The sequence below is a fragment of the Phycodurus eques genome, chromosome 10, assembly GCF_024500275.1.
Source record: "Phycodurus eques isolate BA_2022a chromosome 10, UOR_Pequ_1.1, whole genome shotgun sequence".
NCBI classification, from domain to species: domain Eukaryota; kingdom Metazoa; phylum Chordata; class Actinopteri; order Syngnathiformes; family Syngnathidae; genus Phycodurus; species Phycodurus eques.
In genome coordinates this window covers 27,371,164-27,386,970 of record NC_084534.1, presented here as the reverse complement: position 1 = coordinate 27,386,970, position 15,807 = coordinate 27,371,164, and the positions used below count along the sequence as shown (strand labels likewise).

General features: G+C 43.9%; 1 protein-coding gene across 3 annotated transcripts in view; it reads left to right on the top strand.

Moving 5' to 3' along the window:
* Nucleotides 1-15,807, top strand: part of arhgef10la (Rho guanine nucleotide exchange factor (GEF) 10-like a) — a 117,646-nt gene that overhangs the window by 50,566 nt on the left and 51,273 nt on the right. For all 3 annotated transcript variants that reach the window (XM_061687071.1, XM_061687072.1, XM_061687070.1), the window contains 2 exons: nt 498-625; nt 13,759-13,859. In XM_061687071.1, coding sequence (XP_061543055.1) covers nt 498-625; nt 13,759-13,859 — 229 coding nt within the window. The remainder of the gene's footprint in view (nt 1-497; nt 626-13,758; nt 13,860-15,807) is intronic.

Genomic DNA, 15,807 nt, shown 5'->3' with positions numbered 1-15,807 from the left:
TTTGAGTTGAGCGACTCGCCGGTTGCATCATCTCCTATTCTGCCCAACCATATGAAAGATTTAAGGTGGTACTCGCACGAGGCTGTTCAAACTGTGCTTGAGCCCAATTTAGACCGTTTGCCTCGTGTGAGTACTTACATTTGGGAAACTTACCCTCCTCTGGCACATTGGGAAGGCTTAGCATGTGGCCCGGCACAATTACAAATACACACAAACTGCCATTGAGCCTTGCCAGTTATTTATAATAAGTGTCCCCTTGCACAATTGGAATAAACAGAAGGACTAGAAATACAAATGTTAAGACCCCAATATGATTCATCCCTCACAGGCACACGTGCTTCATGTCGATCTGAATTAAAACAAAAGCTCCAAAGGTATTTTCCAAAATGGGGAACTGTGACTTGTGATGATGATGATGATACCGCTGACTGTGGGCCATTTGTTCCCAAACCTAGCAACAAGTTGTAACTCATGTTTACTTTCCTCTCCCATCAAAGAACCTGAACACCACAGTGGCCCAGGACTGGTGTCTGGCTCTGCAACGGCTCATCCGTATCAAAGAGGAGCAGATCCAGAGTGCCAACAAATGCCGCTTACGCCTGCAGGTGCCCGGCAGGCCAGACAAGTGAGTCCAATAACACACGCAGCTAACACTGTGGCTGGGGCTCCATTCAGTCCCTGAAGTTACTCAGCATCATGACACTTGCTCGGCATGTCTGTTATGAGTGGATTCACACAAAAGGTCTCGAGAACTCCTGTCCGAAAAGACCCAGGAAGTCTACCATTTGAGAAGGGGTCACATGCTTTTTCACGGCACCGTATGTATTATAGATGTGGACAGTTGGGATGTTGTATGGCTGGCTTTGTATCCAGTTTTTGTGTGGAGAAATGCTGTGAATTTCTTATACAAACCACTTAAAATACTGAATAGAATCCTGTCGGGTTGTGTGACGCCGCCGTGTGTGCGTTTCCAGAAAAAAGGATTTCCCGGCCTCTGGCGGGGGAAAGGGCAAGAATGAGGCACGGTGAGGAACAATAAAAGACACTGATTGCGATGGAAACGCTTGAGTCCTGCTGAAAGAGACGAGAAGAAGAAGAAGAAAGGCGGCGATGATTGACCTCCGCAGTGGAAGGCAGCACCGCCCTCTGTGCGGTGCTGAAGTGACAGCTCGAGCGTACGCGTGGGTCGCATCCGCGTCTCCCGGTTTCCTTGTCGGGCTGTCGCAGCGGACCTGCTGGGCCAATCTGCTTACTCACGTGTTTGATGGCGAGTTCCCCTCGCGTGAGTGTCCCCGGCTTGCCTTGAAAGAGAGGAAACCCTGTTTTCTGAGCCCTTTTAACACAGGGGTTCTCAAACCTTTTGGGTCCAAGGACAACCTCATGTACGGCTGCTCGGGAACTGCCGGGGGAACGCTAGGCGCTAAGCTAGCCCGAATGCCGGACAGAGTTGGATCCTCCAAAAAGATGACCCACAAAGTTTGTCTGGAGAAGCAAAAGCCAACCGAGCTAACTCAAAGAAAGATATCTCCTGCCAGGCGATAAAACTAACTCTGCGTGTACGTAATTGTGCTGGGCCATGCTTCCACCCTGGCGGCGCGGCCATGGGGGCGGCAGGTTGCACGGGCACGCTGACCTATTCTGATGCCACCCGGCTTGCAGTGATGGCAGATTGCAAGGGGAGCGTAGAGCAGCCGGCAGGCTCAGAAGTGCACAAACAAACCCGCTTTCATTTTGTGTTGCTGACCTTGTTGACATTCAGAGCAAGAATCCAGGTTGCAAAATTATGGGAATTTTCACGGGGGGAAAAAAAACGTTCCATCGGAATAAATGGGCATTTATGAGAATAAACCAATAATTTACAAAATTGATGGTTAATTAAAGGGGAACTTATATATAGTTGCCATCTGATGGAATCTCGGTGTTTATGTTAGGTTTAATTCATTGAGCGTGTTTTTTTTCCCTCCTTCATTTGTGATGTCCTGGTTTGTTGGCAGTGCTTGAATGCACCTCGCGCACTTTCAAACGTAAAAGTGAAACTATTTTTCTCTTTACCACTTTGCTGTTGCATTTTAGTGTATTCCCTCGCATTTATTAGTCTGCGTAAATACTCAAATGGGAGTTTTATTACTTTAATACCGTTTGTGTGAAGTGCTAGTGTGCCTATTTGTTTGCCCATGTGTGATGCCCATCACGTCACTTTGTCCTAGCGTGTTATTTAGGCTAGTATGCTAGCTAATACTCTTGCTAAGCCTCACATGAAGGTGATTTGTTTTGAATAATTAAACCATTGACTACAGTCATTTATGTAGCATGGGTTCATGATTGTGTACATGCTTGATGTGTGGCGTTTGTGCTTTATGATCCTCTCTGTTTTAAATGTTTTGCCGCCATCTTGTGGCACCTATACACGATGAGAAACTCCTTTAAGGGGACGTCAAATATTCGCAGGGCTTAACTGTTTGCGGGAAGAGTCCTTCCTGTACTCTATTACCAAAATGTCATTGTTTAAAATTTTCCACCCCTTTGCAAACCTTGGAACGAACGACTATCTTCGCATTGTGTATCTCAAACAGCTCGGCGAGTGGCATGCACACTGGCGCTAGAGAGCGCAGGACCACAGCGGGGACCTCCCGGTACCGAGTGACTCCCTGTCTGGCCGCGAGCGACGCTCTGTAGTCAGGCAGTCACATCACAGGCCGCGCACGGCAAACACAGCGAGTACGTGTGGAGAATCCCGACTCTCCGCCTCAAAGGCAGCGAGCGGCCTGCGTGCGACAGCGGTTCATTAGTATAACCTCTTGCAGCGCCACTGCGGGAGCGAATTTCACCCGACGCTGCCGTCGCTTTATCTTCCTTTTGCTAATGGCGCCTCATTGGGAGTTCATCCAAGCAGAGAGGCTCGTCCAAATAACGTTGCCCTCCCCCACCCCGGAGACTCCGTGTGATGTTATCTCAGTGACCGCGCACTGCGATGACTTCTTGCCGCGACTCCCGTGCGGAGGGGGAGAGGTGTGGATGAAGAAATGGTCGCCCGTCCTCCAAGTTACTGGGACATGCTAGCTCACTCTAATGGAACAGAAACCAGTGTCCATCACTGCGACAGGTAGATTCTACTCGTACATGTGCACTAGTCTTAGGGCCTGATCTACCAAAAGGTTTGCGCAGGCAAAAAGAGCCGCACACTTAATTGCCCATGCGAACGGATGCAGAAGGTGATTCTACAAAACAGGTGCCCGCAAGACAGAGGCTGCCGAATGGGCGAAATTGCTATGCAGTTCATTTTGCACGTTCTGGGAGGACTAGATGGAAAGAGATGAATTTAGCACCCACTATTTGGGATCTTGAGTGATCAGGCCCTTAGTGGAAGGCAAGGCGAGTTTATTTGTATAGCAACGTTCATACACGAGACAAATCCAAAGTGCTTTTCAGAGGCAAACGAATAATGATTCATCAAAATGCAAAGATGAAAAGTGAGATAAAATCCCAACATGAAAGCAGGATAAATAAAACGATTAAACAAAAACACTAAAACAACAAAACACAAAGATTATCAAGTTAAAATCTTAAAATTAAAGCAAGCTGTTGAAAACAAAACAATCGGGTTTTTTTTTTGATTTATAAAAAAGCAGCAGTGAACAGGAACATATTCAGGCCAGATTTAAATATACCAACACTGTGACTGGTGCTCAGGTGTTCAAGAAGTTTGTTTCACAGTTGAGGAGCATGGGAGCATCGTTCTGGAAACATCTTGACTATATTTTGGAAACATCTTGACTATATTTAGTTTCAAGACCATACCGAGCTTTGTAGACCAATAAGATTTTAAAATGTATTCCTTGGCTCACAGGAAGCAAGTGTAAAGATTTACGGACCGGTGAGATGTGGTCCAGTTTCAGTGTAGCAGTAAGAACTTGAGCGGCGGCGTTCTGGACCAGTTGCGCCTGACGGATTGATTTTTCTTGTTGTAGTTGTACCCAAAATCGACGTTGGTCTTGAGAGCAATCACAACTTCCGCTCACAACCTGGGCTCAACTTTTCCTCACCAGCATACAAAGACTTTGGAACAATCGAGACGTATCACTTCGACACACGGGGGTCCCTTGATATCATTATTAGCCAGTGGGTGGGGTTTCGCTGTATATGTCTGTTTGTCCGCCAATGAAACAAAGCTTATTGAGTCAAAGTGCGTGCTAACCTGACAGCCAATAAAATAGCTGACAGTATTTTGCGCTTCCTATTGGCGAACCAATAAAAATTGACCCGACCGCTAGTTTTGGGAAGGCCTGCTTGAGGGAGCCGTGGTCAAAGGTCAAGTCGCTCCATGTTTTCACTAGCGTTGCATTATTAAAGAAAGCGGCCTCAAAGCGGGCGCTCGTCAGCATGCATTATGCGTCGACCGCGACCCGGAGACAAAATGGAGATGGGGCGGGGGGGGTGTGACTTTTAGCCCGGGCAAAGACATCCAGTGCGAGTTCTTGCATTAAGTTTTCATAATGCGAGTAGAGGAGGCAGAAAATAATTCAGCGCTTGTGCCAGCAAGTCAATGGCTGCGGGCTGCATTCAGTCCAAACGCTGCGGCAACTTCAAGCCGTCTTTGAAACGTTGCTTCGCCGGAGGTCTGCTGTTATTCTTCCAAACATCCCCGCGCTGCAGTCGCAAAAAGAAAAGGAAACACCTGCAGGATTTTGACAGGCCCATATTAAGTTTTGATCAGCTGCGTCAAATGTGGACACACACAGAAGACATAACTCGTTATCTTGCATCAAGCGCTGTGGACAAATTCCCGTTTTTTTAATGGCGACTTACTCGAAACAGTTCCCATTGAGATCAATTATATTTGGAAGAAAAAAAAAGTAAAATAAAATTTGGAAGAACTGTCACAATCACAAAACCTGCATGCCTATTAACTGTACAGTATGGTGCGATAATTGACAAGTGTTGTAGGGTGGCTTGGCATTAAAGTGCTGGGTTCTAATTTTAAAAGTGGTGCAAACAGCCAGTTTTGGCTTTGCGCAGGTGCCATACAATTTCAGTCTCTGGACAAAGAGGTGTTACAGATGTCTCCAATAACACAAAACTAGATTTGTAGCTATTTGCTTTTTTTTTTTTTGGGAGGTGGGGGGGGGGATAATCACGAGAGGCGTCGGAAAAGTCCCTACGTTGGCTACCACGACTAGCCCTCGCTCTGTTGCGACACGCTAGCGCCGAACAATTTCAAAGTTAGTAAATTCGCAACAGTGAAAGTATAATCTTGCTTTTGTTGTCTTCATGGTGCGTCGTCGTTCGTATTTGTGTGATAGTAGTTGTGTGATATGTTTATGCTTTATTTACAGTAGGTCGCTATAAACATTTTGAGGGGGTGTCAGTTACTTGCGGCTTTACACTCAGTCCCTACGCCTCGAGAATAGCAGGAGTTTACTGTATACAACAAATTAAAAGTCCCTTTTCCAGGATATGCCCGCTTTAATCCTCAATGGCACACGTTTCCGCTCCGATTATGGCTTCTTCCTGATGAGCAGACTCTCATTGAGCAGGTGAACGTCAGGCTGCCACTCTTCGCCGCGCCCGCCCTCGCGTCGCCGAGTCGTTGTGCATCGGTGTCACACGTGCGCCTCGCCGCTCGCCTGCCGCCATAAATCAGCTGGATCCCTCCAGCTCTTCCTCCTCTTCCTCATCTCTCTTTCTCCTTTACCTTGCACCGCCTTCTCCTCGTCTTCCATTCTGCCGATTGCGGTGCGCTTGCACTCCGGCTGTCAATCATCCAATCCAACCGAGGTTCTGTTCCCCCACCCGGCCCCTACCCCCACCATTTCTCCGTCTTGCACAAATTACCCGAGCTATATATAGGCAGCAAATTGCGCGAATGACACGTCGGCTTGTCCGCTGCTTCAGCTTTTCGGACTTCTCCTTAGAGAGAGAAAGTGCCCTGAAAAAAACCAAAACAAAACAAAAAAAAAAGACCTGAAATTGGCATACATGCATTTAATTGACTATATCAAACTTATTTGTACATTCTTATATGGTGATGAACTGTTAATATATACTTTTTAGAAACTGACTGCTAACCATTGCAAGGTAATGTTGATGTTGCAATGTAAAAACAAGTCATTTTTGGTACAATATTTATTTAAAACAGAATAGTTAGTTAAAAAAAAAAAAATGTTTTGTTTCCTCTGCCTCTTTTCTAGGGTTCAATAATTATTTCATTATGACTTTAAGAAAAGCTAAGTTTGCTATGAGATAGCTTATCACCTAAAATATACTGTACCTTTCTTTGTTTTGTTGTTGTTATTCATAAAAAAAAATATATCCCAGAATGCATGACGCATGCATTTCATTTACACTATCAAACTGTTTAGAATTTTTTTGTATGTGTATAATTATACACTATTTATGTAGCAATATTTTGTTTTCGTTTCAATTATTAGTTACCGGTTTCAATGATGGGAAACATAATGCACAGTACAATATGTGAGGGTCAGTGTCTACTTTCTGTAACTTGAAAAAAAGTAACAATTTTGCTACTGCTCGCCACTTAGCATTAGCTAATTGTGACATAAACAACAATTACTGGACCACTAGATCTAAAAAAAAACAACAAAAAAAAACAACAAAAAACAAAAAAGAAAACCTTTTATCTGGAACATCTAACATGTCGATATTGGTGCCAAATAAATAAAAAGATGCTTTTTGTTCAAAAAAAAAAAAAAAAAAAGGCATCCACGTCCAGAGGTCAGAAGGCTGAGTGAGAAAATGATGAGCGTCTGTCCCGTGGCCTTTGCGGTCACTCGCGCTCCAACCCCATCAAACAGCAGTCGAAGATGTCAAGAGTTCTCAGAGAACGACCGCTTCCGGAAGATATTTGAAAAATGTGCAGAGTCACTGTGCACCAATCAGGCCATTGAATTGGAAGGCGGTGAAATGTGATCCATCCAAAGACACACCAGCTGAGTCATTTGAAAGCAACTGTGACCGTAACCGCTAACCTTCACCCAGAAAAAGTGCACTTTGCTGGAGAAGCGTCCTCAGTGCTGTCTTCTACTGTGACTGCTTTTACTTTGATGTACCAAACGTATGTCCTCAGTTTTGACACAAGACCACTTTTAGAGTTTAAACAGAATGTACGGCGCTATTGTGAAAAACACCCACTTCAAGACCCACGTTTGCGATTTTCAAGTCTTTCTCAAAGGTGGTAGAGCCCTAAGTGATGTAATAAAGAAAATGAGGAGCTGACTAAGCGGTTTAGTTGGTGGAAATGAATTTGCTGACACTTTGTGGCTGACGAGTTCCTTCTGCACCAACGCGTGACCCCGTTTTAACACAACGGACTTGCTCTAATGTATGTAGCCTAACTATTTCCATCCCAAAAACATCCAGACGTTCAATCTTGAGGCGACGCGATGCCGGGACATCATTGATAGCAATATGACTTTGCCCGTTGTTAACAGGGAACAGGTTGTGAGATCAAAAACTCAATCAAAATGACCCACATAATTCCTTGGTGGCTGTGATAATTGATGAATGGCAAATTCCCGATGAGAACGATTGTTCTGCGCGGCTCCTGGAAGAAGTCAACAACACATTTGCCTCTTGTCACGTTCACCACCGCAGACAAAGAGCAAGCGTTAGAACATGCTGTTGTGCCTCCAGTAAAATATATTTACATTATTTAACTCTACATTGAAAACAGCACATATTTGGACAACATTACATTTTAAATGATGACTTCACCAGGGAAATGTATGCGTCCGTCACTGGTGCGTGTGAGAGGCACAACATCAGTCTCTTGAGAACCTGTGTCTGTTTTATGTATTTCGTTTTTGAATGCCATCACTCGTTAAGTTTGAACACACACCTGCAGCCCCCTGGAGGTGTCAAAACTGTAAAAAAAATAAAATCAAAAAATAATCCTCTCTCTTTCACACCCCGCAGCACAAGACGCTATTCATGTGTGTTTTTGTTTGGCATTCTCGCCAGCGAATCTCAGTGAGACTAAAATTCCCAAAATGCAAATGTAACTGGCAAAACTCTGCAGCCAGCATAAATTACGTTAACTTTTCCAGTGCTTTTCTTTGGGCCAATATTTTCGACTCATCTGACTCACTTTGACACCGTGGCGAGCGCCCTGTGCCTTCGGTTGTAAAGCTTTTGCCAAAAAAAACCAAAACCCCAAAATAAAAAGTTAGAAGCTTCTGCGGATTTAAACCAAAAAACAAAATTAACTTTATAGCCAGAAACACCAAATGGTTAGTCACCAGAACACTTGGAACGTGACTCAAAGGTGTGACATGATGCACGAGGCTCCAGTCAGATCAACAAGTAGAAATTTCTGGACAAGATGATCTTTTTGATCCATTTTTGATAAAACCGCTGCTTTATTAACATCCGCGCCAAACTCATTGGGTTAATCCGTTCTGTACTTGGACTAAAGTTGCATTCCAGACTGCTGAAAAACAGCGACTGTTGAATGTAAACAACAACATGCATTTTGTCTGGCATTATAGGTGCTAGGTATAATAATAACTTTACCAAATATTCAGTAGCATATCTGCGAGACACAACATGCTGTTGGAGAAACTTACATTTGCATTTCCAATTGCGTCTCAGATGCTTCATTCAATTACGTAGCTGGATTCTCTCTCATCCAGCTCACCAGTGGACTGCAATTAAACGCAATTAGCTCAGCATTGGCTATCAAACGTCGGCTGAGTGGCGGGCCTTGTCGCTGAGGGCGTGTTAGCTCCATTTTGTTGTGGCCGTTAGAAGCAAGAGAGCCGGCGCTCGACTTGGACATCTGAAGACCGAAGGTCAAGTGGGGCTTGTAGCTCGTGATGAAATGCAAGTGCGCACGCACACGCATACGGTGAGATGTGCGCCTTCACCGCGGGCCAATTTACTGTGTCCGGGGCTGTGTGATTGTCACAACCTGTCCTGAATGGCGACGACTCCGCTGCACTCGAGCGCTTCGGAGCGCCAAGCGCACGGTTGCCGTGCTGACAGAAAATTCTCTGTATTAAACTTAAAGTCCCATGAAATGAAAAATGTACTTCCCTCCCTGTCACCCACTCTGCTGAGGAAAAAAATAAAAATAAATCTCCTTTTGACTTTCTTCTCGCCATCAAAGTCCTCCTTGTGGATGTCCAGCTTGCTCCCACAAGAGGACGGGGTGATTGTTGTGCATTTGTATGTTTTTTGGGGGGAGGGACACATGGGCATGTGCTCATGTAAGTATACAGTACTTGTACTCGTACTCGGTCTGAAGCAAGTGGTATCGGTGCCTCCCTTTCGACCTGTTTGAGAATTCACAAAATCGTCCAACACATTGGCAGTAGGACAGAAAATCTGTTTCTGATACAATACTGCTGCAATTGCAGTTAAAAATAACCACATTACTGCAACACAGGTCAGATAATAACAGTTTTCATGTTGTTAGAGCTTTTAGAGCCAGAGGCGGTGTGAAACTAGGTTGAGATGGCTGCCTCCGAATTTTATTTTTAAAACAGTGGGACCGTCAAGAGCATATTTTTAATATATTTTTTGGCCCACGTTGAAGCGCATTTGCGAGCTCGCCAGCTGGCTTTTTGGCCGCTTGTCAATCCAGCAGTGTAAAATTCACGCAGAGCGCATTATTAATGTATCGCTCGTCTGTGCACTTTCCATTACCAGTTTGTCCCGGTTACGGCATTAATGCCCGAGGGACCGACTAAAGATTTAATGAGTGATTCTTTCTCGCGAGCGTCTGTCTTCCGCAGCAGCTCGGATGTCGTGCTTTGTCGTCCCGTGAAAGCTCGCGATCCGTGGCGGGTACCGGCGCCATCTGTGGACTTCGCCGGGACCGTTAATGTAGGCGGACGAGCCACAAAGCCACCGCGAATGGGGCGATGAGGAGACTGCTTTCTCCCACCACTTACGGCAAACATCTTTGGTGAAGTCGATACCGCATCATCCAGAATCAAGACGATTCGTCCTCTGAATATGAACACTGAGAAGGAACATATTTGACTCGAGGTGCGTCAAGCATAGTTTCTGTCTGAGGCCGTGCTCACACTTGGTCATTGTCGCACATTTATTTCGAGTTTGCAAGGTGGTGCTTGTCATGTAGAACTGGTGAGGGGAGTGATTGCATCATCAGACAAGTACCTGAATGGTGCACATGCATATGTGCCGGTGCGTGCCACAAACTTTCATCCGATTGGGGCTTATTCCGAACAGAGGCGCAATCGCGTGAATTCTGTGCAAGGTTCATTGAGCACGTGCCCTTGTGTGACAGAGTGTGCTGTGGACTTTTTTTTGACTTTCTCATTTATTTCTCATTTGTTTCTCTCCTCATCATTTTCGGTCTTTTCTTTCATCATTCTTCTGCGTTGCGCCATTATGGTACTTATCATGAATACAGTAAGTCGCAAGGAACGATCGCATTAAAATAATATCGTCGCCGTTGGTCGGAAACTGGAAACTTTTGATAAAAATGGATCGCTATAATGCTTCGATGCAGAAGGAACCGGTCAGCCATGAAGATAAATTTGCATGCAGATTAATATCTGCCTACGACACTACTTGGTCAGCTCATCGTTTCATTTATTGCGTCGCTTTATCACGCTACTACCTTTGAGATAGGGTTTTGGAAGGCGTTGTAACCACAGCGGTTTTCTTTTGTGAATAAATCGAGCTATTTTATCTAGGGAGGAGGCGCCATGTCACTTTTTAGAAGTTTAAAACGTCAGGACAAAGTGACGACAACCTTTTTATATTCAGTCTTGTAATTTGAAGGCTGCTAGAATTAGATAAGAGTTCTAGACGACCAGAGGTTTTTGTTTCTCGAACCCAAACACACACAACAATGCACGTAGTGAATTTTATGAAAAAGGTAATGAGATCTAACAGGGGCAGTCTACAGGGAAACAACAAAAAACACAAAGCAAACAAAGGATACACGAACACTGGCAAAGTAAAGTGACTTGTGATGCGAGGATTGGTAGTGAGCACGGGATGACAAGGCGTCTTGCTGGAAGTCCTGTTCTCGTTAGTTTAAAACCCAGATATGCACTAATCTGTACTTTAGTAGACCGCAATGTTGGACTTGCGCGTGTTGAGCAATTCAGGCAGGCGGGTCGACCTTCCGGGGGCTGGAAAGAGCGCTCACCAGGGATGGTTTGAAGACAAAGGAAGGAAAGAGGAACAGACGCACTTCAAGTGCAGGTTGGTCGGCGCGCTGGCAGCGGCAGTGCTTGCCACGCGGTCAGGGAAAGCCGGCACCTGCAATTACGCCTGACCGCGCCTCTCGAATTGCATGTCATCTTTGTATAATTTGTGGTTTAAAACCAGTGGAATTGAATATGAATTCTTGGATTTAAGATAACGAGACCATTGTTCCGCTTTGCATTGTCCCACGCCCATCCTCTTTAATCCCTGTAACAAATGTTTCAATTGCATGTGTTTGTTGAGAACACTGTAATATTTGCAAGGTGGAATTTGTGTGGTGTGGAGTGAAAAAAATTTCATCTGCTTCAGTTGACAACAGATTCAACATCAGACATTTAAGTTTGCAGAAATACAGTCAGTAGTGGCGTTCATGTAAAGTTCTTAGAATATTAGACCCCAGTCAAGTCCAGTGCAGACTGTGGTGAGTGAACCCGCGTTTGCAGTGGCTCCCTGGCACCTGTGGGTGTCGCTTTTGCTCTGTCCAAACTCCCAGCAGGCAGATGCAGCAGGGAGGAGCCGCCTTTTGTCAGTGAGGCTCTCCAGGCCGGCTGGGGGTGGAAGTTAATTAATTTAGCGTTCTAGTGCAAAACCAGTTGTCTTTTGTCTCCGCTTTGATGCTCCCGGCTTGTAATTCACTTAGCGTCTGTATGCGAAGTTGAATCCCGCCACTGCGTGGTCGTCGGAGACTGGGGTGCTGGGTGTCATCTTTTCATGGCGTGTCCGCGACAATTGCACTCTCCTGACCGAATGTAGGGTGGACTGTAAGGATGATTTCTAGCCTGGTGTGATTATGACCTACGATACAGAACCTTCTCCCTTGGTTGAAAAATCCAATTGACCAAAAGCGCAGAAACATCGAGAACCATTCAAAATACAGCAACCCGGAGTCAGGACGTCACGAATCGCTCAGGTGTTCAATGACTGTCCCGAAAAAAGACAAAAATAATTTTTCGCTCTTAAAGTTTAGGATTGCTTGAGATTGGAAAATATGTGAACTTGGTTTTGAAGTTATACGGGGCTCTTGTTTTTTTCACAGTGAAGTATTCCAATGAAAAAGGAATGTTCGATACCCAGCAAACATGCTCCTTTGACCTCATCAAACGTCAGAATTTTGTGTCAGTTTGAAAATCAATAAGCTCCACTGTGGTCAGGGTCCCCTGTTATTTCTCAACTACCAATGAATACCTAACGTTTTCTTCTTGAGACGTAGCGAAATAACAACCTTCACTCATCTTGAGACCCCCAAATAAATAAATGCGAAAAGGCAAAGCAGAGGTGGCAGGTTACTTACACTCTGCAGCATATATATATATATATTTTAAAAATGTATTTAGATCTCCATTAGCTTTGGCTGGCGCCATCGCCATTCTTGCTGGGGTTCAGCATTGCTAACTTTTCACTGCTGTACAACATTATTAAAAAAACAAAAACAAACAAACAGCACAACAACAACAACCGTTTTACATCTAGTAGCTACAGGACCTAGTTCAAATTTACAGTATTTCCAGGTATGGATGAAAGCACGGTTAATAAAAGGTCAGATAGATGCATGTATATCGACATACATGAAACTTAATCCCAGTATTTTACATTTATAGAAATAACATAACGCAACGAGGCCCCCCGATAAACAAGCCGAAGCTTCTACAAGGCATCCTCCCCCAGCCTCTAAACGACCTTTGTGACATTTGCTGGTGCGTCTCGGCTGGATTTACCGTCACACCGCTCTGATTCCACTTTTTCCCGCGATTGGGATATTGCGTCATGGCAGCGTAAAAAGGAAAACGGCACGTGGGAATCAGGTCTCTTCCAAATGTGAATAGAAATGCCATATCAATCGTACATATTTGCCATTGCGACTATGGACAGACTGGTGATACCCGTACCCATGTGAGCCTGACGTCGTCATGAGAGGTTCATAGAACATTATACATATAATGCATATAAATATGATGCACATTCCGCTTGCTCCTTTTTTTTTTTTTTCCACACTCTGTTTAGGGTTAGTATTAGAAGTGTACAGACCATTTCATGTATTGTAAAGCTTCATATAGCATGAAGTATGATGCAACTATCAAACACTGACGGTACACATTGTGTTAGATATGATGTAAATATGGCACACTGAAAATACATAGACATAGACATGACATGATGTAAGTATGGTACATTAAAGGTACATAATTATTAAATATGATACATAGGTACGTTAAACAATGAAATATGAAGTAAATACGGTACCGGTACAATAGAGCATTAAATGTGGACAAAGGTGGAAGTGGAGTGGGCGTGATATTTCTTGTGAGAAATGAAAGGGGGGGGGAGTTCCTATGTTGAAAGTGCCTCTTGGAGCACAAGTACCGATTTTAATTGGACTTGAGATGTGAGCCAACAGACTGGCCGTTAGGGCCAGCCGCTCGCCGTGGGGCTTTTCCTCGGAAATTGCGTACTCCTGTTATTTTGCTAGTCTTCCCAACTTTTGACAGTGAAACTTGTGGACACCTCTGAAGTGGTTTTAAAAGAGGAACCTTTTGTGTCGCTGTCGTTCTCCTGAAGGTCCGGCCGTCCCGTCAGCTTCATGGTGGTCTTCAACACTCCGAACCCCATCAGCAAGATCTCCTGGGTCAACCGACTGCACTTGGCCAAGATTGGGCAACGTAGGAACTCACGCACACACACACACACACACACACACACACGCACACGCGCGCGCACACACAATCAAGGCTGCAACAGCAATTTTGAAAATCAATGAATCGTTCAGAGACATTTTTCAATTTAAAATGGTCCAAATCCTCGGAATCTCAGCTTCTCCATCGTAAATATTCTCAGATTTCTGTAGTCCTCCTTGAAAGCAGACATCTTTGTGTTTAATCAAAAATAAGATGTGAAAACATCTGCTTTTACGTGGGGAAAGAATGATCAATGTTTTTTGCCGATTTTCCGACAGACCAAACGGACCAAACCAGTGACTGAAACATAATCAATTCATGTTTATGCATTTTCTGCACTCTCAATTTGAAAGAATGTCCTGTTTTTGCACAAAGGAAAAAAACAAATTCCAACTTTTTTTTTTCTTTTTTCGATCCATCGATGAATCGTAAAAATAACCAACAGATTAATCAAATATGACAATGATTGTTAGTTGTAGCCCTCATATAGATGTTGATGATTATAGCTTACAGCAAATACAAAACTCAAATTCACCATCTCTAGAAACCATAATATTACGTAACAATCAAGAAACAGTGGAAATGATTTTTAATGTAGAAATTGGGCAGGAATTTGCCCTCTAAAAAGTATTTCCGCGATTGTTAAGGAATCTATATAATGTGTAAGTACAGAAATAAATGAACTTTTCTACCATATTCTAATTTATTAAGATATACTAGTGGACTTTAGTAGCTAAGATATGTTTTCCGTCTCAAATCTCAGCCAAACAGAAAGTTCCCAATGTTCTATGAAGAAATGTATTTATTGTTTCAAGGAATCTGTAGTTTCTCAAGAGCTATTGCTATGCTAACAAATTCATATTTTTGTAATGTTATGAGAAATAAAGTGGTATTTCTTTTCAAGGAAAAAAAAAAAGAAGAGGAAAGACGTGTTTTCTCGCCGTAATATTACGAGAATAGCATCGTGCAATATTTTCTCCAGGATAAAGTCAGAGTTTTATAATATGTATTCAGCATAACTACCGGGTACGCCGGCAACCTCACAACCGCGTGAGTCGGAATGCGCTAGCCGCGCACGCACACAGTACGTAAATAAAAATACAAGCGCAAGATGCCTTTCATAAAACGTCAGTAAAAAATAAGCTTTATATTGCTCCATCGGCAGCTTTTAAACTTCAGTGTCAGTCAGTGAGGCGGAGCAAGTTCATTTCTGTAGCGCCATTCGTACACAAAGAAAATCCGTAGTGCTTGACAGAGGCAAAGAAATTCAAATTTAAAAGCAAGAATCTGTAAAAAGGATGGAAATTCTGGTAAAAGCAGGATGAATGAATACGTCACACAAACGAATGACATAACCGATTATCTTTTCAATAAAATCAAACGAGAAATTTACCTGTCAATTTTCTGGCTTGCAAGCTAGTATCAGACGTAACTTCTCTCCCCCCCCCACCCCTATTTTTAAAAACTGCCAATGCTGGTAAAAGATGCATTTTTTAGGCTTGTTGGTGCTGTTTTGTGCAATTGACACTCGCACGGAATGAAGAACGCAATTTTCCAGCTTCAGAAGTAGAATCAGTGACTCACTTCTCCTTCCCTATTGTGTTGAAAGCAATTGTCACTGCCGGACCACCATTTTGTACGTCCCACCAGACGCTGACATCATGTCATTGTCTGATTGCGGGATTGTGTCTCGCTGTTTGAAAGCAAGCACAGTTGCTATACGTAAGTACTAAGTCCGATGGCATTTGGCGGTACACAAGGTAGTTATGTTTAATTGGCGTTAAGATTGCAAAGGGGTCTTTGGGGGGAGGGGGGGAAACTCCCCTTTAAGGGCTTCTTGGACACAAAAAGTTTGAAAACAGTTGTCTGACCATCTGACAGCTATTCATGCATCGCACTTCGTGTGAAAGCGCCCACAGTTAATAGTTTGCTC